The following is a 27530-nucleotide window of genomic DNA, read 5'->3' as shown; positions in this document are numbered from 1 at the left end:
GTATATTTTGTTAGGTGAAGCCAACTTGCAAATGTGTGCTGCTCTAGCTGTTATGGGAGTCACAAATATGGATTCCCGTGCTTCAGACATTTAACTTCCAGTACAGCAATAGTCTCTAATATTCTGTCCGATACATTTCATATGACTGGAATAATTTCCATTGGGCTACTTAATGATCTAATATCCTTCTCAAAGATCCTCACTACTTTCCACATCATGGTAATATTTGTTTAAGAAAACTTCAAGGATAGCCACTAGATTTTTTAAAAATAAAAATGAAAAATGTTATAAATACTCATTTGTTCAGGCATTGTTGATGGAGTGAGAAACAAGGATAACCTTTCCGGTTGAAGACCTGTCATCATAAATGGGAAAAGTTAGAAATAAGGCGAGTTTGAGATTGTAGTGGAAATAGGGAGAAAGGAAGAGGGAAAAATAAAATATCATGACAGTGTGGAGAGCCAGAGAGGTTAAATAATATTATCACAAAGATGTTGATAATGGTATGTTTGTTGCGGCGTGGAAGGCAAATTAAATCTGAAATACCAGAAGAGAGAGAAAAAAAGAAAAGCATGTTGGATATGAGATGTAAATCTGGAAAGGTTAATTATATGATATTCAGTAATTTTACATTGAATGCTGAAGGCAGCAAATTAAAAGATGAGGCACTGCTTCACAAACTTATGTTGAACTTTGCTAGAACAATGTTGGAGGCCAAAGTCAATGAGATCCCTATAGAAGTAAGATGGAGTATTAAAGTGATATTAACTTTTTTCTTCTCACAAAAATGTTGTAACATCCTGTTAAATATTTAAAGCATTTTGGGGGTTTTTTCTCAGATTTTCAGCATCTACCAGATTTCACTTTTGGAGTGTTTTTTTTATACACTTTTAACAATATTATTCAAACTGGATGAATTGGGCTGAAACATCTGTTTCTGAGCTGTATAGCATTATGAATCTAGATAACAGCTGTATTTTCATCCAGTTTATCTATCTAAATGTATGTATTACAATATTCTTCTCAGTATTAATGACATTGTATGAAATTTAATCATCTGAAGCATACTATTATTTTCTTCCTGATAGTTACTGTTGGCATGAATACTAATATAAATTGTACAGTCTAGACAAGTTTCCAGGTCCACATTAATAACAAATGGCATTTCATCTACCTTTGCAGATGACACTAAAATAGGTGCAGTTGTTTATCATATGGTGAATATAGTTATCAGGATTAACAGAGGGATTCTGACCAGCTTGGTTAGTGGGCAAAGGAATGGCAAATGAGGTTTAATTCAAATAAGTACAAGATATTGCATTTTTGCAGGACAGATAATAGTAGAGCTTTCAAAGAAAATGGTAGAGCCCTGGGAGTGTTTTAGAACATAGGGGCCTAGGTGCACAAGTACAATGTGCCCTGAAAGAAACATTGCACATAGACAGAGTGGTGAAGGTGGCATTCAGCACACTGATCTTCATCAGACAGGGCACTGAGTTGAGATGCTATGTTGTGCTGTTATGTTGCAGTTGTACAGGACATTGGTGAGGCTGCATTTGGAATATTGTGTTCAGTTTTAGTCACTGTGCTATAGAAAAAAATACCATTAAGCTGGAAAGAGTGCAAAGGAGATTTACAAGGATGTTGCTGGTGCTTGAGGGACTGAAGTAGGGAGAGAGTTTGAGGAGAATGGGACTTTTATTATTGGGGCATAGGAGAATGAACAGTGAATTTATAGAGATGTATAAAATTATGGGTAGCATAAATAGATAGGGTTGGTGAATCAAGAACTAGTGGATAAGTGCAGAAGGAGAGAATAAACAGAACCTCAGGGGCAACCTTTTCACCCAGAGTGGCCAGTATATGGTATGAACTGCTAGGAGAAGTGGTTGCAGCAGATAAATTAGAAGTACTTAATAGGTAAACACAATAGATTTTGCAGATGTTGGAAATCTTAACAACACACACACAAAATGTTGGAGGAACTCAGCAAGTCAGACAGCATCTACTGAGTGGAATAGTTGATGTTTTGGGGTGAGATCCTTCATTAGGACTGGAAAGGAAGGGGCAGAAGCCAGAATAAGGAGATGGGTGTTGAGTAGCTTCGCTCTATCTGCCACCAAATATAGGATCTGCCAGTGACTACCCATTACAATTTGACTTTGCATTCCCATTCTGATATGTCTGCACATTACCTCCTCTACTGCCATGATGAGGCCAAACTCAGGTTGGAGAATCAATACACTCATATTCCATCTGGACAGCCTCCAACCTAATGCCACAAACATCTATTTCTCCACCTTCAGGTAATTTCTCCCCCTCTTTCCCTCTCTTTTTTATTCCCTTTCTCTTCACCTCACTTACCCATCCCTTCCTTCTACTGCCCCTCCTCCTTCCCTTTCTTTCATGGTCTACTGTACTCTCCTATTCAATTACTTTTTTTTCTGCCCTGTACCTCTTCCATCTATCACCTCCAAGCTTCTTTCTTTATCCCCCTCTTCCCCACCAACCCATCTTCCCCCTCACCTATCACCTGCTAGCTTGCACTCCTTCCCCTCCCCCTACCTTCTTATTTTAGCTTCTGCCCCCTTCTGTCTAGTCCTGATGACAGGTTTTGGGCTGGAACAATGACTATTTATTCCTCTCCAAAAATGCTGTCTGTCTTGCTGAATTCTTCCAGCATTTTGTGTGTGTTGTTCTAAATTTAAAAGGATAGGAAAGGTTTATAAAGGTATGGGCCAAACTTAGGCAAATGGGACTAACTTAGATGGGAATCGTGGTCTTCATGTACCAGGTGGGCAGAAGGACCTGTTACTGTGCTGTATTACTTTATGACTCTATGTTAGTCATAGTAATTTCAAGGCAGCAGTCTCATTTCAAGGCTCAGGTAGTGGTTAAAAATCCTACAGGTTTTATTCCTATTATTATTTTGTATATATATGATAATATATATAATGATCATTCATGTGCTCATTATGGATGTCAGCGCTAGTTTGAATAATAACAGAATTACTTCAGAAAACTAAGTTAGGCAGAAGATGGGCAACTATTTCATTAGTAAAATAATTTCACAACTTATGCCAGGGATAATAAACCTGATTCTGACAAAATGATAAGATCTTCACTGTGGCGAAAAACAGCCTGGTCTTAATAAGTTCACCTTCGTTCAACAATGGATGTAAGTTCTTACACATAATATAATTAAGGTTTGAGGTTGGAAAATATAGGTATGTAAATAAAATGTTACATTGGGAATTAACCTTGAAGCTTTTCTCTGTGCCTCTTCTAGAAATTACAGTATCACCAGCCTTGAAGAACCTAAAATTGAACAACAACAACAAAGGTGTTGTGTTTCAGTGAAACCACCTCTAGCCTTTTTGGTTTAACTACTGTTTAACAAACTTGATGTGACACTGCACAAAGATGCAAGAATACTATCAGATCCTTCTCATCATTGGCTTTCATTATTGTCACTGAAGATTAGGTATTTATGCACCTTTCACCCTGCAACTTTTCCAAGTTAAAAGCCACTTCCCAGATCTCAGATCAATCTCATAATTCATCTAGATCTGTCCCTGATGGTTGAACATCTTTCAAAATCCTGACTCTCATCTATATCTTAGTTTATTTACAAACTTAATCAATTCCCGAGCACACAAATAGCAGATAACAAGTGTCCCAGTACCAATAGGTATGAACAATCACTGCTGCCTGTGTCCAAATCCATTAATAAGCACTTTTTGCCTACAGGCTATCATTCATTACTCAAATTAGTGCAGCAGATTACTCCCAAGTTGAATAGGTTATAACCTGTTGTTAGAGTCATTCGAAAACATTATTGAAAGTTTTCTGAATCTCAAGGTAGACCAGGAGACACAATCGACAACAAATACCAGAATCTGGAGCAACACAAAAGGCATTGAAGGAAATGGTCTGGCAGCATTTAAGGAGCACCCTCAGATATATGGGCCAAACATAGGCAAATGGTGTGTGACCTTCTGAATCCCGATCCATTGTCCTGGAGCGTCTTCACAAAATGCACTCTCAATCTCCTTTTGGAAGGTAAGTTGGCTACACCTGATATAGTCTCTTTGATCCAAATAATCCTACATCACATTCCTATCCAAATCTTTAAGCACTTTACCTGTTATTAATGTCAGGTTTGCATTAACAGATCACTTCTGGGCTAATTCTGAATCATCATTTCCATATGATACAGCAATTGAAGCCCAGAGCTGAACTAGCAAATTCTGCTCAATGGAATCATCTGAAATAAGAGAAGTACAGGCAGAGTGAAAAGAAAATCCACCTGCTGTCATCCTCAGTTTAATAATCCATTGCACCTTCTGGTAGAATGGTGGCGCACTCAGATGTAGCGGCCACTCGGGGTCCAAAGGTGCATTTGTTTGACTTCTAAGTCTTTTTTGTGATCACAAGTCACTGCTGGATACTAAGAACATTAAGTACTGCAGAACTATCCCATCAACAATTTGCTTGATAGCAATGGAACTGGACTTTTCTCAATTCCTCCATCTCTGCTGCACCCTTCTCTCAATTCCTCCCTCTCCACCACATCCCTTCTCTCAATTCCTCCCCCTCCATCACATCTGCTTTCAGGGTGAGGCTTTTCATTCTAGAACAAAGGAGATATCCTCCTTTTTCAAAGAAAGGGGCTTCCTTTCCTCCACCATCAATGCTGCCCTCAACCATATCTCTGCCATTTCATGCATGTCTGCTCTTACCCCATCCTCCCACCAAGCTATCAGGGTTACTCACATCCTCACCTACCACCACACCAGCCTCCACGTCCAGAAAATAATTCTCTGAAACTTCCACCACCAAACACATCTCCCCCCCCCCCCATCCGACTTTCTGCTTTCTGCAGGGACACTCCCTATGCAACTCCCTTGTCCATTTGTCCCTCCCCACTGATTTCCCTCCTGGCACTTACCCTTGTAAGTGGAACAAGTGCTACACCTGCCCCTACACCTCCTCCCTCACTACCATTCAGGGGCCCAAGCAGTCCTTCCAGGTGAGGTGACACTTCCCCTATGAGTCTCTTAGGATGATATACTGTGTTTGGTGCTCCTGATGTGGCCTCTTGTATATTGGGTGACACCCAACATAGATTGTGAGACCCAATGTAAATTGGGAGACCGCTTTGCTGAGCAGCTACGCTCCAACTGCCAGAACAAGTGGAATCTCCCAGTGGCCACCCATTTTAATTCCACTTCCCATTTCCATTCCGATATATCCATTGATGGCCTCCTCCACTGTCGGGATAAAGCCACACTTAGATTGGAGGAACAACACCTTATATTCCATTTGGGTAGCCTCCAACCTGATGGCATGAACATCAATTTCTCAAATTTCTAGTAATGCCTCCTCCTCTTCACCATTTCCCATCCCCTTGTCCCTCTCCTATGTTATCTCCTTGTCCACCCATTGCCTCCCTATGGTGCTCCTCCCCCCCACTTTTTTTCTTTCTTCCATGGCCTTCAGTCTCTTTCACCAATCAACTTCCTAGCTCTTTGCTTCATCCCTCCCCCTCCAAGTTTCACCCATCAGTTGGGCTTTTCTCTCTCCCCTCCCCCACTTTTCAAATCCTCTCCTCAGCATTTTTTCTCCAGTCCTGCCAAAGGTTTTCGGCCTGAAATGTCGACGTACTTTTTTCCATAGATGATCCCAGGCCTGCTGAGCTCCTCCAGCATTTTGTGTGTGTTACATGGAACTGGACTTATTTTGTATCATTGTTGAGTTGTCGCCTGGACTTGCTGCGTATTCTTGTGCTGAGGTGGAGCACGATGCAACAAATGGAGCGAGTGAATAGCTTGCACATTTTTATTGGATTACAAGACCCTGTTGGACTTTGTTAACATAGAATATCGCAACACTGTTCATTGGCGAGACCAATGGTGGGAGTACTGTGTTGTCTTTACTGTGACAAGGACTAGGCCTTGGCCGCAGGGTCATCTTGGACACAGCGGCCTGTTGCAGCTGGCCAGGGGAGAGAGTAGGAGCCTCTGAGGGCATACCAGCATCGTGTAGGGCTAGGGGCTGGCCCCTCCTGTCAGTGATGCCCTCCAGCATTCACTCAGTGCTACTCTTCTATGTTTGTTTGGTGCTACCCTCCAGTGTTTGCTCAGTGAAAGAGCAAGCTGGACCAGGACAGTCTACAGTCATGCCATTCAAGGACTTGGACTATATTATAATTCTTCTTTGTGAATGTATGTTTTTCTGAAATCTTAACCATATATGCTAGTTGTGCTATGTGATGTTGGTAATGTGTTTTGCATCTTGGCCCCAGAGGAACACTGTTTCGTTTGTCTATATTCATGTATGGTTGAATGATAATTAAACTTGAACTTGAGCTTTAATATATCAAGGTCTCATGTGCTTCTGATCATTCAGTGGCCAGCATATCAATAATGAACAGAGGGCTGTTGCAAAACATTCACTCCCAATGAAAAAGTGTCTTGAAGAAGGTACACACTCAAAATGTTGGAGGAACTCAGCAGACCAGGCAGCATCTATGGAAAATAATAAATAGTCAACATTTCCATAAGACCATAAGACATAGGAGTAGAATTAGGCCATTCAGCCCATTGAGTCTGGTCCACCAATTCACCATGGCCGATCCAGGATCCCACTCCCATACACCTGTCTTCTCACCATATCCTTTGATGCTCTGACCAATCAGGAAACTATCAACTTCTGCTTTAAAAATACTCATGGACTTGGCCTCCACAGCTGTCTGTGGTAGAACATTCCACAGATTCACTACCCTCTGGCTAAAACAAATTCTTCCTTATCTCTGTTCTAAAAAGTCACCCCTCAATTTTGAGGCTGTGCCCTCTAGTTCTAGATACTCTCACCATAGAAAACATCCTCTCTACAACCACCTTATCTAGTCCTTTCAACATTTGGTAGGTTTCAATGAGATTTCCCCCCCCCCACCCCACATTTTTCTAAATTCCAATGAGTACAGGCCCAAAGCTGCCAAACACTACTCACATGTTAACCCTTTCATTCCCAGAATCATCCTTGTGAACCTCCTCTGGAGTCTCTTCAATGACAACACACCTTTTCTGAGATATGGGGCCCAAAACTGTTGATAAGACTCCAAGTGCAGCCTGACTAGTGTCTTATAAAGTTTCAGCATTATCTCCTTGCTTTTATATTCTATTCCCCTTGAAATAAATGCCACATTGCATTTGCCTTCTTTACCACAGACTCAACCTGTAAATTAATCTTCTGGGAGTCTTGCACAGGAACACCTAAGGCTTTTTGCACTTCTGATGTTTGAATTTTCTCCCCATTTAGATAAAAGTCTGCACTGTTGTTCCTTTTACCAAAATGCATTATTGTACATTTGCCAACATTTGCCACTTTTCTGCTCATTTTTCCATTTTATCTAAGTCCACCTGCAATCACATTGCTTCCTCAGCACTACCTACCCCTCCACCTATCTTTGTATCATCCGCAAACTTTGCCACAAAGCCATCAATTCCATTATCTAAATCACTGACAAAAAATGTGAAAAGTAGCAGCCCCAGTACTGACCCCTGAGGTATACCACTAGTCACTGGCAACCAACCAGAAAAGGTCCCCTTTATTCCCACTCACTGCATCCTGCCTGTCAGCCATTCCTCTATCCATGCCAGTACCTTTCCTGTGATGCCATAGAATTCTAACCTGTTAAGCATCTACAGTAAATGGCATCCACTGCCTCTGCTTTGTCCACCCTGCTTGTTACTTCCTTGAAGAACGCTAATATTTTTGTCAGGAATGATTTCCCTTTACAGAAACCATGCTAATTTTGACTTATTTTATCATTAGTCTCCAAGTACCCCAAAACTTCATCCTTAATAAAAACTCTAGCACTTTCCCAACCATTGAGGTTAGGCCAACTGGTCTATAATTTCCTTTATTTTGCCTTCCTCCCTTTAAAGAGTGGAGTAACATTTGTAATTACCCAATCCTCCAAGACCATGCCAGAATCAAATGATTCTTGAAAGATCATGACCAATGCATCCATTATCTCTTCAACAACCTCTCTCAGGACTCTGGGATGTAGTCCATCTGGTCCAGGTGACTTAACACCTTAAGATCTTTGAGTTTGCCTAGCATTTTTCCTTTGTAATAACAATAGCACTCACCCCTGCTCACCGACACTCACAGACCTCTGGCACACTTCTAGTGTCTTTCACAGTGAAGACTGATGCAAAGTACTCATTAAGTTCATCCGCCATTTCTGTGTCCCCCATTACTACCTCAACAGCATCATTTTCTAATGGTCCAATATCAACTCTCACCTCCACCCTTTATATAACTGAAATTTTTTTTTGGTATCCTGCTTTATATTATTGGCTAGTTTGCCCTCATATTTCATCTTTTCCCTTCTTACATCTTTTTAAATTGCCTTTTGTTGGATTTTAAAAGCTTCCTAATCATTAAACTTGTCACTCACTTTTGCTCCCTTATTTGCTCTTTCCCTGGCTTTTATGCAGTCCTTAACTTCTCTTAAGAACTGCCTACCCCTGCCATCTGAGAACTTCTTACTTTTGTGGGATCTGTGCCTTCTGAACTATTCCCAGAAATTTCAGCCACCTCTACTCTATTGTCATCCCCGCCAGTATCCTTCTCCACTTCACATGGGCAAGCTCCTCTCTCATGCCTCTAATTCCCTTTATTCCATTGCAATACTGATACATGTGACTTATGCTTCTCCGTCTCAAATTGTAGTAGGAATTTAATTATATTATGATCACTGCCTCCTAAGGGTTTCTTTACTTTAAGCTTCCTAATAAAATCTGGGTTATAACACAACACCCAATCTAAGAGAACCTTTCCCCTAGTAGGCTCAAGCACAAGCTGCTGTATAATGCCATCTTGTAGGCATTCAACAAATTCCCTCTCTTGCAATCCCTTGCATATTGAAGTCCCCTACAATTGTGACATTATCCTCATTACATGCCTTTTCCAGCTCCCTTTGCAATCTCAACCCCACAACCTGACAACTATTTGGAGGCCTATATATGATTCCCATAATGTATATTTTCACCCTTACAATTTCCTAACTTCTACCAACAAAGATTCAACAGTCTCTGACCCTATGTCACCTCTTTCTAAAGATGTCATTTCATCTCTTACCAACAAAGCCACATCACCGCCTATGCCTTCCTGCCTGTCCTTTTGATACAAAGTATATCCTTTGATGTTAAGCTCCTAATTTCCAGCCTTCTTTCAACCATGACTCAGTGATGACCATGAACGTCATACTGACCAATCTCTAATTGCGCCACAAGTTCAGGCACCTTATTCTGAATGCTACGGCCATTTAAGTACAGCACCTCAGTCTCACATTCTTTGCTCTTTTGAATGTTGTCTCTGTGTACAATTTAACTCTTTGCTCTGTCTGTATTTGTACCCAATCATTGGCTTGTCCTTCCTTACATTCATGTTACACCTATCATCTACTTGTAAACCTACTGGCTCATCCTCACCTCTATCATACTGGTTCCAACCCCCCTTTCCGTATTAGTTTAAACCACTCCCAACAGCTCTAGTAAAACTGCCTGCAACAATATTGGCCCCCCTCGAATTCAAATGCAATCCATCCCTTTTGTACAGGTCCTAATTATCCAGAAATATGAATTCCTGCCTCCTGCTCCAATTCTTCAACCAGGGATTTATACGCCACCTCATTCTATTCCTGTCCTCTGTCACATGGCACAGGCAGAAAGCCCAAGATTACTTGACATCCTGCTTTACAGCTTCCACCCTAACTCCCTGTATTCTGTTTTCAGGACCTCCTCCCTTGGTTCTAGCTATGTTGTTGATACCAATATGTAGCATGACTTCTGGTTATTCACCCTCCCTTCAATCTACCATCCAACTTTCTTCTCCGCATTCACAGAATCGCCTATCTGTCCCCCTAGCTATACAGTCCCCTATTACTAGGTTTATTAGTTTAACTAGTTTGGCACAACATTGGACAAAGGACCCGTTCCTGTGTTGTACTGTTTTATATTCTTTGCTCACTACAAATGAGTGTTTGATGCTCTGCTTAAAATTGGTAGGCTGAAGGGTCTGTTTCTGTGTTGTCTGAACCTCTAACTGTCTTTGCCTCTAACTTATAACAGGATGTTTTTGTTGTTTTCTGTTGCTTAGATCTGGAAATGCTTCAAGTCATTAGCTGAATGATCCTTAGTGTAGTGTGACCCACTGGCAGGGTGTTTGCAAGCACACACTTTCCACTCTGTGCCAACGTGTTTACAACAGAATCTCTAAAACATTTATGAGACATTAGGCGTCAATGCAATTTAATCATCATTCATTAATCTATTTCAGATGTACTTGGTTTGCTGACTATCAATTATTGTAAAATGCATAGATCCAAATTGCTGTAGACCTTACACAAATTATTACTTTGCACATAGGGCAACTCCCATTAGGTGAAATGATTTGTCAACATCACATAATTGCACACCTTCCTTCACTTGCTTTATTACAAAATTCCAGCTAAACCACAGAATGTTCCGATGTTCGAAAAAAACAGGCAGGAAGTACACAATGCATTACTGAGTCATGGAAATCATTCTCAAGGCACTGTTAAGTGACCTACATAATGTAAAACTATTCAAAAGCTTTCAACACTTAGGGAAAATCTCTCCTTGTTGCTTATAGGTTATATAATACAATGAAGAACACACACTGAAAATGAGAAATAATAAGTTAATAACAAGCTGAGCTTTGTAGCACACGAAAAAAGGATTGTGCACATGCTGACCTCAAAGAAATCTGTCCTCAAAGCTTTTGTTGTGTTTATGGTGTGAACTTCCCCTTTCCTGGTGTCATTTTGTTGTCATAGAAACATAGAAAATAGGTGCAGGAGTAGGCCATTTGGCCCTTCGAGCCTGCACCGCCATTCAGTATGATCATGGCTGATCATCCAACTCAGAACCCTGTATCTGCTTTCTCTCCATACCCCCTGATCCCTTTAGCCACAAGGGCCATATCTAACTTCCTCTTAAATGTAGCCAATGAACCGGCCTCAATTGTTTCCTGTGGCAGAGAATTCCACAGATTCACCACTCTCTGTGTGAAGAAGTTTTTCCTCATCTCGGTCCTAAAAGGCTTCCCCTTTATCCTTAAACTGTGACCCCTCGTTCTGGACTTCCTCAACATCAGAAACAATCTTCCTGCATCTAGCCTGTCCAATCCCTTTAGAATTTTATACGTTTCAATAAGATCCCACCATCAATCTTCTAAATTCCAGTGAGTATAAGCCTAGTCGATCCAGTCTTTCTTCATATGAAAGTCCTGCCATCCCAGGAATCAATCTGGTGAACCTTCTCTGTACTCCCTCTATGGCAAGAATGTCTTTCCTCAGATTAGGGGACCAAATCTGCACACAATATTCTAGGTGTGGTCTCAACAAGGCCTTGTACAACTGCAGTAGAACCTCCCTGCTCCTGTACTCAAGTCCTTTTGCTATGAATGCCAACATACAATTTGCCTTTTTCACCGCCTGCTGTACCTGCATGCCCACCTTCAATGACTGGTGTACAATGACACCCAGGTCTCATTGCACCTCCCCTTTTCCTAATCGGCCACCGTTCAGATAATAATCTGTTTTCCTGTTCTTGCAACCAAAGTGAATAACCTCACATTTATCCACATTAAATTGCATCTGCCATGAATTTGCCCACTCACCTAACCTATCCAAGTCACCCTGCATCCTCTTAGCATCCTCCTCACAGCTAACACCGCCGCCCAGCTTCGTGTCATCCGCAAACTTGGAGATGCAGTTTTGTGAACGACCTCTGGCATTCACAATGTCATGACTTCAAGGTGGCTCAGGATTCAACCACACTGAAGAATTCTAACAATCAGCAAATTAGAAAATGCAAAGTTCTAATTTTTAGAAATTTCTCAAACATAATTTTTGAGACTAACTTGTAAATTAAAATAGGTACTTTAACATCTAATTTTATAATGCATGGAATAATGAAATAGACTACATACAGAGTTGTAGAGTCATAGAAAAGTGCAGCACAGAAAAAGGCCCTTCAGTCCATATAATCTGCTGAAACCATTTAAACTGCCTACTCCCATTGACCTGCTCTGGGACCAAAACCCTCCATATCCCTTATCATCCATGTACCTAACCAATCTTCTCAAACTGTGAAATGGAGCTTGAATGCACCACTTGTGCTGGTAGCTCATTCCACACTCTCAAGACCCTCTGAATGAAGAAGTTTCCACTCATCTTCCCCTTAAACTTTTTACCTTTCACCTTTAGCCCAAGACCTCTAGTTCTAGTCCCACCCAGCCTCAGTGGAAAAAAACTACCCTATCTATACCCTCATAATTTTGTATACCTTTATCAAATTTTCCTCCAATCTTCTACATTCTAGGGAATAAAGTCCTGACCTATTTTCAATCTTTCCTTATAACTCAGATCCTCAAGTCCCAACAAAATCCTTCAAAATTTTCCCTGTACTCTTTCAATCTTACTTACATCTTTCCTGTAGGTAGGTGACCAAAACTGCACACAATATTCTGAATTAGGCCTCACCAATGTCTTATGCAACTTCAACATAACATCCCATTTCCTGTACTCAATACTCTAACTTATGAAGGACAATGTGACAAAAGCTTTCTTTACGAACCTATCTACCTGTGATGCCACTCTCAATGATGGTGTATTCCCAGATCCCTTTGTTCCACCGCACTCCTCAGTGTCCTAACATTCACTACGTAAGAGCCACCCTGGTGAGCCCTACTGAAGTGCGACACCTTGCACTGTTTGCATTAAATTCCATCTGCCATTTTTCATACTGGTTCAGATCCCACTGCAAGACATGATAGCCTTCCTTGTTCTCCACAACACCCCCAATCTTGGTGTCATCCACAAACCTGCTGATCCAGTTAAAATGCATTATCATCCAGATCGTTGATAAGATGACAAACAACAATAGACCCAGCACTGATCCCTGCAGCACACCACTACTCACAGGTCTCCAGTTAGACAGGCAATCATCTGCTACCACTCTCTGGCTTCTCCCACAAAGCCAATATCTACTTCAATTTAGTACCTCATATTGAATGCCAAGTGACTAAACCTTCTTGACCAACCTCCCAAGCAGGACCTTGTCAAATGGCTTGCTAATGTCCATGTAGACAACATACTAGACTATTTTTTTTCTTTTTTCAAACATGTAATATCTCATACAACAAAGCATGATGTTAGAATACTTTTTCAACAAGCAAATTTCCTAACAAACATATGACAATCTACACTGATTGCACTGTTGACTATTACCATTAGTAACTTTTGGGCTTTTGCATTAAATGTGTACTCCAGATGATGCCATCAGAAATACTCTATTAGCTTCTTTGTTTTTGTCATTGCAAATTCCAAGCCATTATAAACTTATATATCCTTTTCAACACAAGGAGAAGAATCTTGTTAGAAAGCAGTTTAAATCCTGAAAGCACGTAGCACCAGTTTCAAGGACAGTGTCAGTATACTCACTGTGAAGGACTACTGAGTGGTTCTCTAGTTTGTTGGGTTGGACTCCTGACCTCAGAATCTACCTCATTATGACCTTGTACCTTACTCCCTACCTACACTGCATTTTCTCTGTGGCTGTTACACTTTATTCTGAACTCTGCTATTGTTTTATCTTTACTACTCAAGCTTTTACTTTTAGCTTTACTGTAGCTTTTCACTGTACCTTTGTACATAAAACAAAACAATCTATTTGTGACCTGTTAGGCTTCCTTACACCACATATCAGCTTGAAAGTATTTTGCTTTGCAACATATTAAAAGTACAGATCATAATGGTTCTACAAGAATAATGACACATCTGACACCTCATTCTGCTTTTGTTAAGTCTCTTTAATCTTACTAATTAATAAAAAAGGGGAACAATGGTGAAAAAGGATGATTTAAAATCCAAAAGGAGATAGAGTGTGGTAAACCATGTATATAGGTTGTAACTGGGTTATCTATCTGGACATGCCTGGACACGTCTCTCTGCTGACTGCTCCTGTGGCTCCTCCCACAGACCTCTGAATAAAGGCGATTGTGTCACTGCTCCTCCCACAGTTCCGGACAGACATACAGCATGGATGTGGATGTGGACCTCCCATTTTCCGTTTACTTCTTTAGTAAACTCTAAATGGTTCAACAAGCACAGCTTCCCACATCCAAAGACATGCTGTATCCTCCTAATCAGATGCCAGTAGATTCAGTCCCTCCATAGCTGCCCCACAACTGGCGTCAGCCTGGCTGGCCTCCAGTTTCCTTTCTTGTCCTTGTTACCCTTTTTAAACAATGGAAATATATAAACCATCTTCCAGTCTGTAGGAGCTTCACCAGTGGCTAACAATGAAGTACATATCTCTAAAAGGAACTCTGCAGTTTCCTCTCTAGCCTCTCATGACGTCTAAAGATGCATATAGTCAGGCCCTGAGAATTTGTCTACCTTCATGCACTGTAAGGCTGAAAACATCTTCTTCCTGGCTTTCAGAGCTTTCAGTAGAAATGTTTCAAAGATTTTCTACCTTCAGAAGAAACCCTCCTTGTCTCTACCTTAAATGGGTAACCATTATTTTGGAATTGACATTTTCTAATTCTAGATACCCTTCTTGAGGAAATCAACACATTCAAAGCACCTCAGAATTAGAGTCATAGACTAATACTTTTGGCCCAATGAGTCTATGCTGATCAAGGTACTAAGATAGGCGGTGTTGTGGATAATGAAGTAGGTTTTCAAAGCTTGCAGAGAGATTTAGGCCAGTTAGAAGAGTGGGTTGAAAGATGGCAGATGGAGTTTAATGCTGACAAGTGCTACATTTTGGTAGGAATAATCAAAATAGGACATACATGGTAAATGGTAGGGCATTGAAGAATGCAGTAGAACAGAGTGATCTAGGAATAATGGTGCATAGTTCCCTGAAGGTGGAATCTCATATGGATAGGGTGGTGAAGAAAGCTTTTGGTATGCTGGCCTTTATAAATCAGAGCACTGAGTATAGGAGTTGGGATGTAATGTTAAAATTGTACAAGGCATTGGTGAGGCCAAATTTGGAGTATTGTGTACAGTTCTGATCACCGAATTATAGGAAAGATGTCAACAAAAGAGAGAGTACAGAGGAGATTTACTAGAATGTTACCTGGGTTTCAGCACCTAAGTTACTGAGAAAGGTTGAACAAGTTAGGTCTTTATTCTTTGGAGCGTAGAAGGTTGAGGGGGGACTTGATAGAGGAATTTAACATTATGAGGGGGATAGATAGAGTTGACGTGGATAGGCTTTTTCCATTGAGAGTAGGGGAGATTCAAACAAGAGGACATGAGTTGAGAGTTCGGGGGCAAAAGTTTAGGGGTAACACGAGGGGGAACTTCTTTACTCAGAGAGTAGTAGCTGTGTGGAACAAACTTCCAGTAGAAGTGGTAGAGGCAGATTCGTTATTATTATTTATTCTATTGGATAGGTATATGGACAGGAAAGGAATGGAGGGTTATGGGCTGAGTGCAGGTAGGTGGGACTAGGTGAGAGTAAGCGTTCGGCATGGACTAGAAGGGCCGAGATGGCCTGTTTCCGTGCTGTAATTGTTATATGGTTATAAGGTACCCACCCAGCTAGTCCCAATGTCCTGGGTTTGGTCCATATCCATCTAATCGCCACACCTCCATGTATCTATCCAAGTGTGTCTTGAATATTATCATACCTGCCTCAACCACTTCTGACAGCTTGTTCCATATAGTAACCACTCACTGGTGATAAAGCTGCTCCTCAGGTCCCTTTTAAATCTTTTCTCTCTTATCCTACATCTATGCCCACTAGTTTGGGTCACCCCTAACGTGGGGAAAAGACTGTTACTATCCACTTTATTTATGTCTTTATAATTTTAAACATTTCTATATGTTTGCCTCTTATTCTCCTACATTCCAAGAAATAAAGACCTCGTGCGGCCGATCTCGCTTCCTAATCAGAGTCTGTCTATCCAATTATCCAAACCATTTACCCAGTAAGATCACTTCTCATTCTGCTGAACTCCAATGAACATAGTCCCAACCAGCTCAATCATTTTTCATCCACTTTTATCCCAGGAATCAACTTATTGAATCTTGCCTATACTGCTTGCAGTGGGTACAAATCATTCCTTAAATATGATAATACTTAAGACTGAATTGTCAAGATGCTGTCTCACTGGTACCCTGAAGGTTGCATCAATACTTCCCTGTTCGTATTTTTTATGCCCCGTGCAATGACCGCCAATATTACATTAGCTTTCCTAATTGTCTGATGTACCTACATGCCAGCCTTTTTGTGCTTCATAATACAGGTCATGTTAGTTTATAAGCGCATGATGTATGTACAGCCTGCACATATGAATGAGTATTTGGGAGACTATCTGATTCAATTTGCAGTTTGCCAGCTGGTGAGAGACTGCAGGCATTTTCTGCCCTGTAGAAATTTGATTTGCAACTAGCAAAATGTGTAGGTTATGAACAGTTCACAGGAACAGAACTTGTACTAGGATCCCCATAATATCATAACAGTTTGTAGTCTTACACTTTAAAAATTATAATTTGCTTTTACATCCTCCCTTCTAAAGAGGATAATCTCACATGTTCTCACGTTACATTCCATGTCCTGCCCAGTCACCTTTTCACATTAAATTATTGTATAGTAACTTCTATGTGGCATCTTATTAAGTGCCTTCTGGAAATCCAAATAAATCACAACTAGCTCCTCTTTATTCACCTTTTATCCTCAGAGAAGTCAAGCAAATTGCGTCAAACCATTTCATGAACCTTATTGATCCTGCTTAATTTTCTTCGTCAGTGAGATGCAGGAAGACCTTCAATGTTTAAAATAATATACAGGCAGTTCCCGAGTTATGAATGTCTGAGTTACGGACAACTCGTACTTACGAACTGAGGAAGAACCCCGTCTGCCATTTTAAGTCGGATCGCGACGCCATCCGCCATTTTAATTAGTTGCCGTTGACACTGTGTTGAGTGTTTAACTTTGTATTTGGCTTAAATTGTTCTTAGTAAGAACTGACCCTGACCCCGACCACCCCCCCCCCCCCCATTCATTCCAGTCGGCTGGTGACACAGTGAGATCAGTGCCAGGCTGGAGAATGGAGGTTCGCGAGTTCCATCCATTGACAGACCGCTCCCGTGCCAGGTTGTTGTCGATCCAGTGACTCCCATACCATCTGTACCGGGTTGATTTCGACCTCGCAACTCGACCGCTTAAAAAAAAACACAGCCACCTCCTGTTTAAATTCCCATGTGGAATATTGTGGAGGATCAAAAACCCAAACCCAGCACAGCCCCCACTTGTCCCATTTGGCCTGTCTCAGTGTGGTGGTCTTTAGGACCCAGTGGACCTCGGGAGCCGGCACAGCTCGGGACCCATCGCCCGGAATGTTTCTGTTCCATTGACTGTGTACAGTGGTCCTTAGGACCCAGCGGATCTTGGGAGCCGGTGCAGTTCGGGATCTGCCGCCCGCACTGTTTCTGTTCCATTGACGGGAAGCGATCGCGATTGAAAATAAAGTGGAAATAATAAAGCGTTTGGAAAGAGGTGAAACGCCATCGGTCATTGGAAAGGGTTAGGCTACAGTCGGTCAACGAACGGAACAATTTTAAAGGATAAACGATAAAGTGAGAATAATGGAGCATTTGAAAGGCCCTGCCCTGATGAAAGCTACAATTATTACTAAGCAACACAGTGGTTTAATTATTGGAATACATACGTTTCTTAAGTGTTTTATATGCATAGAAAGGTAAAATATATACTATATACTAAGACAAACGTTTGACAGACGCTAAATAATACCCGATGTACTTGTTCTGACGTACATACAAATCCGACTTAAAGACGGACTCAGGAATGGAACTCGTACGTAACCCGGGGAAAGTAATGTGCTCAGGAGCACATTTTCTGCAAGTACAGAAGAAGGAATGGCTGGTTCATTATTATGGTCTCCTGCAAGCCCTTAATTATGCTAAGAGTAACACAGATAAAATAACTACTGTTCCATCTGTTCCATACCTAATTTATCTGCTTCTCCAGTTCCATAAGACCATAAGGTATAGGAGCAGTTGTGACATCTTTTATGAACAGTTATATAATGATTGTAATATTATTTTAGGATTATAATAATCCTACTTTGCATTACCTGGTCTTTGCTAGGAAAATATCGAAGGAACAATCCAATTGCAGCTCCTGCTGCCATCCCAATGAGAACTTCAAGGAACCCCCTGAGAATATTGGAAATCATTGAACCTTAAGAAACAAGTGGAATTCAATTAATTCACTTCCAAATTAAATTATACATACCTTGAATACCAAAATTAATAGCAGAATCAACCACATAGTTGGCACTTCTACATCAATAGTTTTACAGTATAAATTATACTATACATTATAATTTTCTTTCAAATATGTGATCTATAAACTACTTCCCTTGCAGTTGCTTATTTAAAATAAATGAATTTTCATAAATATCAGTAGAAAAATACAACAAGGCATGGTCTTAGATTTATTTTGGAGTTTGTCATGTTTCAAAAAGGAATTCTTCCCTAAATATTAATAAATGTCCTATGTGACAGCTGAATAATTCTCCCTTCTGTTTAAAATTATAAATGCAATATTTTAGATACACATATTTTGAAAATTACAAAATATAATCACCCTACCCTCAATACTGAGATAGAAGTATTTAAAATTATGAGAGCCATAGACAGGGTAGACAGTCAATTTTTTCCCCTTGGGATGAATGTGTCAAAACTTAGAGAGTAAGAGACATAGATCATGTGGACAGCCACAGACTATTTCTCAAGGGGGGGGGGCAGAGTGGTTAATATGAGGGGGCATTATTTTATAGTGATTGGAGGTAAGTATGGGGGATATCAGAGCTAAGTATTTTACACAGAGAGGATTAAGTGTTTGGAGCAAGATGCCAGGGGTGGTGGTAGAGCCAGATACATTATGGACTTCTAAGAAACTCTTAATTAGGCACATGGATGATAGAAGCACATAGGAGGGAAGGGTTAGATTGATCTTATGTAGGTTAAAAGGTCAGTATAACATCATGGCCGAAGGACCTATATTGTTCTGTAAGGTTCTATGTTCTATGGCTTTTAGGTAAGAGGGGGATGTTTAAAGAAGATTCTTGAGGCAGGTTTTTTTACATAGTGAATGATAGGTGTTTGGAACATGCTGCCATGAGAAGTGGTGGAAGCAAATATGATAGCAACGTTTAAGAGACATTAGACAGACAAATGAACAGGCAGGCCATAGGGGTATCAACCACATGCAGGTAGATAGGGTTATCATAAACTGATATCACTGGTCAGCAGAGTCAATGTGGCTCAAATGCTCTGTTCTTGTGCTGTACTGTTCAATGTTCTAAAATTGGGCAGTGGTTTTAGTGAAATAGGGGGCAGTTTCACGGAGTGATGGTAAATTGGTTTATTGCTGTAAAATGTACCAAGATATGGTGAAAAACCTTTCTTCATTTTGTACCTTTTGTCATTTAAAAAAAAATTGGATAGGTATATGGACAGGAAAGGAATGGAGGGTTATGGGCTGAGTGCAGGTAGGTGGGACTAGGTGAGAGTAAGCGCTGGGCACGGACTAGAAGGGCCGAGATGGCCTGTTTCCATGTTGTAATTGTTATATGGTTATATATGCCACCCATACAGATCATTTCATCACAACTGTGCATTGAGGCAGTGCAAGGGAAAACAATAACAGAACGTAGAATAAAGTGTTACAGTTACAGAGAAAGTGCACTACCCACAAATAATAAGATGCGAGGCCATGACAAGGTAGATTGGAAGGCTAAGAGTCTATCTTATCATACAGGGAGTCTATCTTATTGTATGAGCCATGCTGTCTGTTCCGACATTTATTTCTTATGTCCTATGAAATCTAATTCTTCCTTTCAGTGCAATATCCAGTTTATAATACACAGGTTGCCTTGTGTTTTTACCAGCCCGCTGTGAATGTTCAGTCAATGAATACAATCAAGATTGAGGTCGGTGGATTTCTGGACACATATGCCTGAATCAACAGTTATAGGGATAGGTGAAGGAAGTGGAGTTAATACAGAATTTTTTCCATGATCTTATGAATTGCACATCAGACACGAGGGACCAAACTGTCTGCTTCTATTCAGTCTATTCTTTTGACCTTGTTTATACCCCTCCCACTTATATCTACCCTTTGATACCCCACTGCCCTATGCAACTTTGATGGCTTTTAGTTCCCTGGTCCCAACAGATCCATTTTCATCAAAGATGTTCAATTGTTCAATGCCTCCATCCACACCATGGTGGTCTTATGGTTCTTCACTTCTTTCAACATAGAGGAAATGAGCCCTGGGGCACTTCAGCCATGATGGCAGGGCAGACTAGAAGATTAAGTAATCTTCTTCTTTTCCTATTTTGTTATGTTCTTAAGGAGCAGAGGACAAACCAGCACCCCCCCCCCCAGCCATTATCGTCATTCATATGGTTAAACTTGTTCTTCCTTCGAATAACTTTACCTTTCTTCAAATCAAAGGCAGAGTTACAAGAACTTACATAGGCCCAAGCTATGCCTATTTGCTGCCTACATGGAACAGTCTTTGTTGACAGGGTTCTCTCAACCACATCTCACCCTTTCCCCTTCTATTCAAAGCAAGATTGGGGTTCCAACCTTCCATTCCACCAGCTTCCACATTCCATTGAATTTCTGCTATTATCATGAACATGAACCTGACATATCTCCCTTTCCTTCCCCTTCAGCATTCCAAAGGGAGTGCTTCCACTCTCATCCTGGCCCACATTTCTATCTGCATCACTTTAAAGGTCAAGAATAAATTGGTTAACTACCTATAATTCCTTTTCACTAAACCTCTGGTTTTTCCTGGTTACACTGAAAAGTCCCTCTGATTCTGGCCTCTTGCACATAAGCACCAACAACATCCATTACTTCAACAATCTGGAACAGATGTTCTGGGATTTTATGCCCAATATCCTCTAGTTTTGACAGTCTGTTTGTTAGACATTAAAATACCATTGTCGTTTGCATGGTTTGATGCTATATAATGCCCAATCACGTTTCTGTGAAACGTTTTGGGATATTAAGTTTTAAGACACCATATAAATACCATTTGAGAACCCCTGCTCATCCTCATTTGCCCTTTCTCCATTTAAGTTTCCAATTGTCCTCCAGATCCAAGACATCCTTTTCCTGTTACAACTGAATGCTCACATTGAGCCGAGTTATTTCAGCTAACACAGACATTCGTTGCAAGTTTCTGCAATTGATCACAGCTTTGTCTAGTAAAAGAGCAATAAGCAGCAGAAAACACTTCCACACAGTGGGCTAACTATTTCCTCCTCTGTCAGAAACCTAGGGAATAATGCTGAAACAGCAATATTCTGAAAAAACAGAAGGAAGCAATGAGTCAGCTCTGTGGCCAACAGGTACCCAACTTGAACTGGTAAGCAGATTACAAAGAAATGGTCAATATTTATTTAAGGTTTATTTATTCCAGGAAACTTCTTGATATCAGAGATCTTCTTCTTGACTTTGGCGTGCCATATTTACCAATAAATTAGACTTTCACACACATACATGTGGGACCCGTTTACAGAGCAAGTGTGGATGTTCAACGTGAAGTAGAGATCGAGCATATAATTCCAAAAACCAAAAAGGTATGGCTGTTGCTGGATGCCTAAAATAAAATCTGAAGGTGCTAAAAACACTGCAGGTTAAGCAGCAACTAACGAACTGAGCTGAACTGAATATGCCTGGACACTTTTGAATTTTATGTTCTGTGTTTTTTGTTTTTTTTGTTGCCGTATGATTTTTTTTGTGTATCGGGGTGTTGATGTTTTTCTTTGAACAGGTTCTGTGGTTTTCTTTTCTTTTGTTTCATGGCTGTCTGTGGGGAAGGTGAATCTCAGGGTTGTATACGTGCACGTACTTGATAATAAATGTACTTTGAATAATCATGACCTTCCAGAACTTCACACATTAAGCCAGATGTGGATTGACCAACTTGTTTTTTTTATTAAGTTTATATAATTATCTCCCCGCTGTTATATTATGTCCCCTGGTTAATGTATAATATAATACATTTTTACTTTTTTGTGTGACTGTATGTTTACTTGTTAAATTATATGTGTGATATATACCTTGTGTTATACATGATTGTTGGTCCTGGAGGAACGCTGTTTCATTTGGCTGTATTCATGGGTGTTATTCTAGGGGTGAATGACAATTAAACTTGAACTTGAACCTGAACTGATGAAGTCAAGTATCCCATCTGCCTTTTTAACCACTGTAAACACCTGGCTATGTGCTATGTTCAGAGATCTTTGGCCACCATGCTGGTGAATTACCTCTACACTCTCTCCAACATGTTTATACCTTTCCTATAGCATCATGACCAAGACAGCCCATAATACTGCAAATGTGGTCTAACCAGTATTTTGTAAAGTTGCAACATGGCATCCCGATTTTAATATTCTATGCCCTAGCCTATGAAGGCAAGAATGCCTTACCCATCCCCCCCCCATTCCCCATTTGTGTTGGCATGCAGTTCCACATTCTCACCTCTCTTTGAGCGAATAAGTTCCCCCTCATGTAGCCCTTAAACATTTCATCTTTCACCTTTAACCCATGACCTCTAGTTGTAGTCTCACCCTAACCTCTGTGGAAAAAGCCTGTTTGCATTTACCCTATCTATATCCTTCTATCAAATCTCCCCTCAATCTTCTACATTCTAGGGAATAAAGTCCTAATCTATTTAGCCTTTCCCCATAAGTCAAGTCCTTAAGTCCCGGTAACATCCTTGTGAATTTTCTCTGCAGTCTTTCAATCTTACTCTGTACCTTTTCTGTAGGTAGGTGACCAAAACTGCACGATACTCCAAAATAGACCTCACCAACATCTTGTACAATTTCAACATAACATTCCCACTCCTGTACTCAATATATTGATTTTTGAAGTCCAAAGTGCTAAAAGCTTTCTTTATGACCCTGTCTACCTGTAACGCTATTTTCAAGGAATGATTGATCTGTATTCTCAAATCCTTCTGTTCTACCGCAATCCTCACTGCTCACTGTGAAAGACCTACTTTGGTTGTTTCCCCAAAGTGCAACACCTCCCTCTTGTCTGCATTAAATTCCATTTACCATTTTTCAACCCATTTTTCCAGCTGGCCCAGATCCCACTGAAGTCTTCCTGGCTGTCTACTACATGTGTGGAGCAGGTTAAGACCTACAAGTATCTGGGAGTACAGTTAGATGAGAAGCTAGACTGGACTGCCAACACAGATGCCTTGTGCAGGAAGGCACAGAGTCGACTGTACTTCCTAAGAAGGTTGGCGTCATTCAATGTCTGTAGTGAGATGCTGAAGATGTTCTATAGGTCAGTTGTGGAGAGCGCCCTCTTCTTTGTGGTGGCGTGTTGGGGAGGAAGCATTAAGAAGAGGGACGCCTCACGTCTTAATAAGCTGGTAAGGAAGGCGGGCTCTGTCGTGGGCAAAGTACTGGAGAGTTTAACATCGGTAGCTGAGCGAAGGGCGCTGAGTAGGCTACGGTCAATTATGGATAACTCTGAACATCCTCTACATAGCACCATCCAGAGACAGAGAAGCAGTTTCAGCGACAGGTTACTATCGATGCAATGCTCCTCAGACAGGATGAAGAGGTCAATACTCCCCAATGCCATTAGGCTTTACAATTCTACCGCCAGGACTTAAGAACTTTTTAAAAGCTATTATTAATGCTTTTTGAGATAGTGATTTAGATGCATATCATATTTTTTTTACTGAGTTAAGTATTGTATGTAATTAGTTTTGCTACAACAAGTGTATGGGACATTGGAAAAAAGTTGAATTTCCCCATGGGGATGAATAAAGTATCTATCTATCTATCTATCTATCTATCTGCAATCTTTGTGTCATTTGCAAATTTGCTGATCCCGTTTACTACATTATCATCCAGATTGTTGATATAGATGACAAACAACAACAGACCAAGCACTGATCCCTGCAGCATACCACCAGTCAAGGGCTTCCAGTCAGAAAGGCAACCATCTACTACCACTCTCTGGCTTCTTTCACGAAGCCAACGTCTAATCCAATTTACTACCTCATCTTGAATGCCAAGCAACTGAACCATCTTAACTAACCTTCCATACAGGACTATGTCAAAGACAACTTCCACTGCCCTTGCCTGGTAACTTCCTCAAAAAACTATATAAGACTATCTGGACATGATTTACTACACACTAAGTCATGTCAACTATGTCTGTCTATCCAAGTACTTGATCAGTCCTTTAGAATACTTTCCAATAACTTTCCCAAAACTGATGTCAGGCTCACAGGCCTATAATTTCATGGCTTATTCTTACAGCCCCTCTTAAACAATGGAACACCAGCTATCCTCCACACCTCACCTGTTGCTAAGGATATCTCTGCTAGAGCCCCTGTAATTTCTGCACTAGCCTCCCACAGAGTCTGAGGGAACACTTTGTCAGGCCCTGGGGATTTATCCACCCTAATTTTCCTTGAGACAGCAAACACTTCCTCCTCTATAATCTGTATATGGTCTGTGAACTCACTGTCACATTGCCTCACAACTCCGTTTTTGTTCTCAAGTAAATACAGATGCAAAAAATTAAAGATTTCCCCCATCTCCACACATAGATTATCACTCTAATCTTCCAGTAAACCAATTTTGTCCCTTGCTATCCTTTTGCTCTTAATGTATCTGTAGAAGCCCTTATGATTCTCCTAGTCTGCCAGGGGAATCTCATGTCTTCTTTTAGCACCTGATTTCTTTCGTAAGTGTTCTCTTGCATTTCTCAGGTACCTGATTTGTTCCTGCCTGCCTAAATGTGCTATACACCTCCTTTCTTTTCTTAACCAGAGCCTCAGTATCTCTTGAAAACTAAGGTTCCATGAACCTGTTATCCTTGCATTTTATTCTGACGAACTTACAAACTCTGTACTCTCAAAATTTCACATTTGAAAGGCCTCCCATTTATCATGTACACCTTTGCCAGAAAGCCTATCCCAATCCATACTTGTCAGATCCTTTCTGATTCCATCAAAATTGGGCTTTCTCCATTCCTATCCTTTTCCATAATTACCTTGGCATTATGATCACTAGATGCAAAGTGTTCCTCTACACAAACTTCTGTCACCTGCCCTATCTCATTTCCTAATAAGACATCTAGTATTACACTTCTCTAGTTGAGACTTCTATGCACTGATTAAGGAAACTTTCCTGGACACATTTGACAAACTCTTTCCCATCCAGCCCTTTTATAGTATGGGAGTCCCAATTAGTATGTGGAAAGTTAAAATCACCTGCTATCACAAACTTCTGTTTCTTGCAAAAGTCTGCGATCTCCCTACAGATTTTTTCCTCTAAATCCCATGAATTCTTGGGTGAGCTATAATATAATCCCATTAACAAAGTCATTCCTTTCTTATTCTGCAGTTCTACCCATAAAGCCTCACTAGATGAGCCCTCCAGTCTGTCCTGACTAAGCACTGCCGTGACATTTTCCCTGACTAGTAATGCCACCTCCCACCTTTAATCCCTTCTGCTATATCATATCTAAAATAACAGAACCTTGGAATATTGAGCTAGTTCTGCCCCTCCTGCAACCAAGTGGCTACAATGTCATAATTCCATGTGCTGATCCACCCTCCCTTCTGAGCCATACAGCCAAACTCAGTGCCAGAGATCTGATCACTGTAGTTTTCCTCTACGAGGCCAAGTATCCAAAGTGATATACCTGTTGCTGAGGGGAACGGCTACAGCGGTACTCTGTACTAGCTACCTATTCCCTTTCCCCTTCCTGATGGTCATCAGTTACTTGAATCCTGCCATCTACTATCTCTCTGTATATTTTCTCTATCAATTCCTCAGCCTCTTGAATGATCTGAAGTTCATCCAGTTCCAGATATAATTCCTTAACAGAGTCTGTAAGAAGCTGCAGCTAGATGCACTTGTTGCAGGTGTAGTCAAAGACACTGGAGGTCTCCCTGCCTTCCCACATCCTGCAGGAGGAGCATTCCATTATCTTTCCTGGCATTTCCACTGTTCTAAATGTGCAATAAGAAAGAAAGAATAAATAATGAAAATAAAAGTCTACTTACAGTCTACGCCTCTTGTTGAAGCCTTGATGAGCCAACGCCTCAACTCCCTACTCACACAATGGCCGGTCTGCTTAAACCTAACTTATTTTTATTGAATCTTGCCAAGTGCCTAATTATGCACAATCCAGTATCTCCTCAAGAACTGTGGCACAGAAAATGCACCAATTGTCCCTGCTCACTTCTTTTAAACTATCTCTCCCTCTGTGCAATCCAATGACTGAAATCAGTTTGCTCTTGTCTGAGTTAAATTCCATCTATCAATGCCCACCAAACTTTCCATCTGATCCATATCTTGCTGTGGGATTAGATATTCTTCATTTTCCACACCACCACCAACTTTCATGTCATTCACATACACACAGTTGCAAGAAAAAGTTTGTAAACCTTTTGCAATTATCTGGTTTTCTGCATTAATTACTCATTAAATGTGGTCTATTCTTAATCTAAGTCACAATAATAGACAAATGCCGAAACTAATAACAAACAATTGTACCTTTCACGTCTTTATTGAACGCATTTTTTAATCATTCACAGTCCAGGCTGGAAATAGTATGTGAACCCTTGTATTTAATAACTGGTAGAACCTCCTCTAACAACAATAACCTCCACCAAACATTTCCTATAGCTGCTGATTAAACTTGCACAATGGCGGTGAGGAATTTTAGACCATTCCGCCATAAAAACTGTTTCAGTTTATCAATATTTCTGGGATACCTTACGTGAACAGCCCTCTTCAGGTCAAGCCACAGCATCTCAATCTAGACTCTGACATGGCCATTCTAAAACATTAATTTTCTTTTCTTAAAACCAATCTGTTGTTGATTTACTCTCGTGTTTCGGAACATTGTCTTGTTGCATCATCCATAACTTCTATTAAGCTTCAGGTGATGGAACACTACCCTGACATTCTCTTGTAAAATGTCTTGATATAATTTTGAATTCACTGTTCCCTCAACAATTGCAAGCTGTCCAGGCCCTGAGGCAGCAAAGCAGTCTCAAACCATGATGCCCTTTCCACCACACTTCACAGTTGGGATGAGGTTTTGGTGTTGGTATGCAGTGCCCTTTCTCCTCCAAAAAACACTTCTCCAAAAAAGTTCAACTTTTGTCTCATCTTTCTACAGAACATTGTCCTAGAAGCATTATGGAACATCCAGGTGGTCTTTTGCAAACTTGAGACGTGCAGCAATGTTTTTATTTTGGAAAGCAGTGGTTTCCTCTGCAATGTCTTTCTTGATCACACCATTCTTGATCAGTATTTTTCTTATAGTGGACACATGAACAGAGATTTTTAGCAAGTTCTAGAGAGTTTCTGCAGG

General features: G+C 40.6%; 1 protein-coding gene across 6 annotated transcripts in view; it reads right to left on the bottom strand.

Moving 5' to 3' along the window:
• LOC140726227 (sodium/hydrogen exchanger 9B2-like) overlaps positions 1-27530 on the bottom strand; it is a 131224-nt gene that overhangs the window by 28273 nt on the left and 75421 nt on the right. For all 6 annotated transcript variants that reach the window (XM_073042313.1, XM_073042316.1, XM_073042314.1 and 3 more), the window contains one exon: positions 18217-18323. In XM_073042313.1, the coding sequence (XP_072898414.1) occupies positions 18217-18323 (107 nt within the window). The remainder of the gene's footprint in view (positions 1-18216; positions 18324-27530) is intronic.

Source organism: Hemitrygon akajei, chromosome 4 (genome assembly GCF_048418815.1).
Source record: "Hemitrygon akajei chromosome 4, sHemAka1.3, whole genome shotgun sequence".
Taxonomy (NCBI): domain Eukaryota; kingdom Metazoa; phylum Chordata; class Chondrichthyes; order Myliobatiformes; family Dasyatidae; genus Hemitrygon; species Hemitrygon akajei.
The sequence above is the reverse complement of the archived record's forward strand: the minus strand, read 5'-3'. Positions and strand labels throughout refer to the sequence as shown.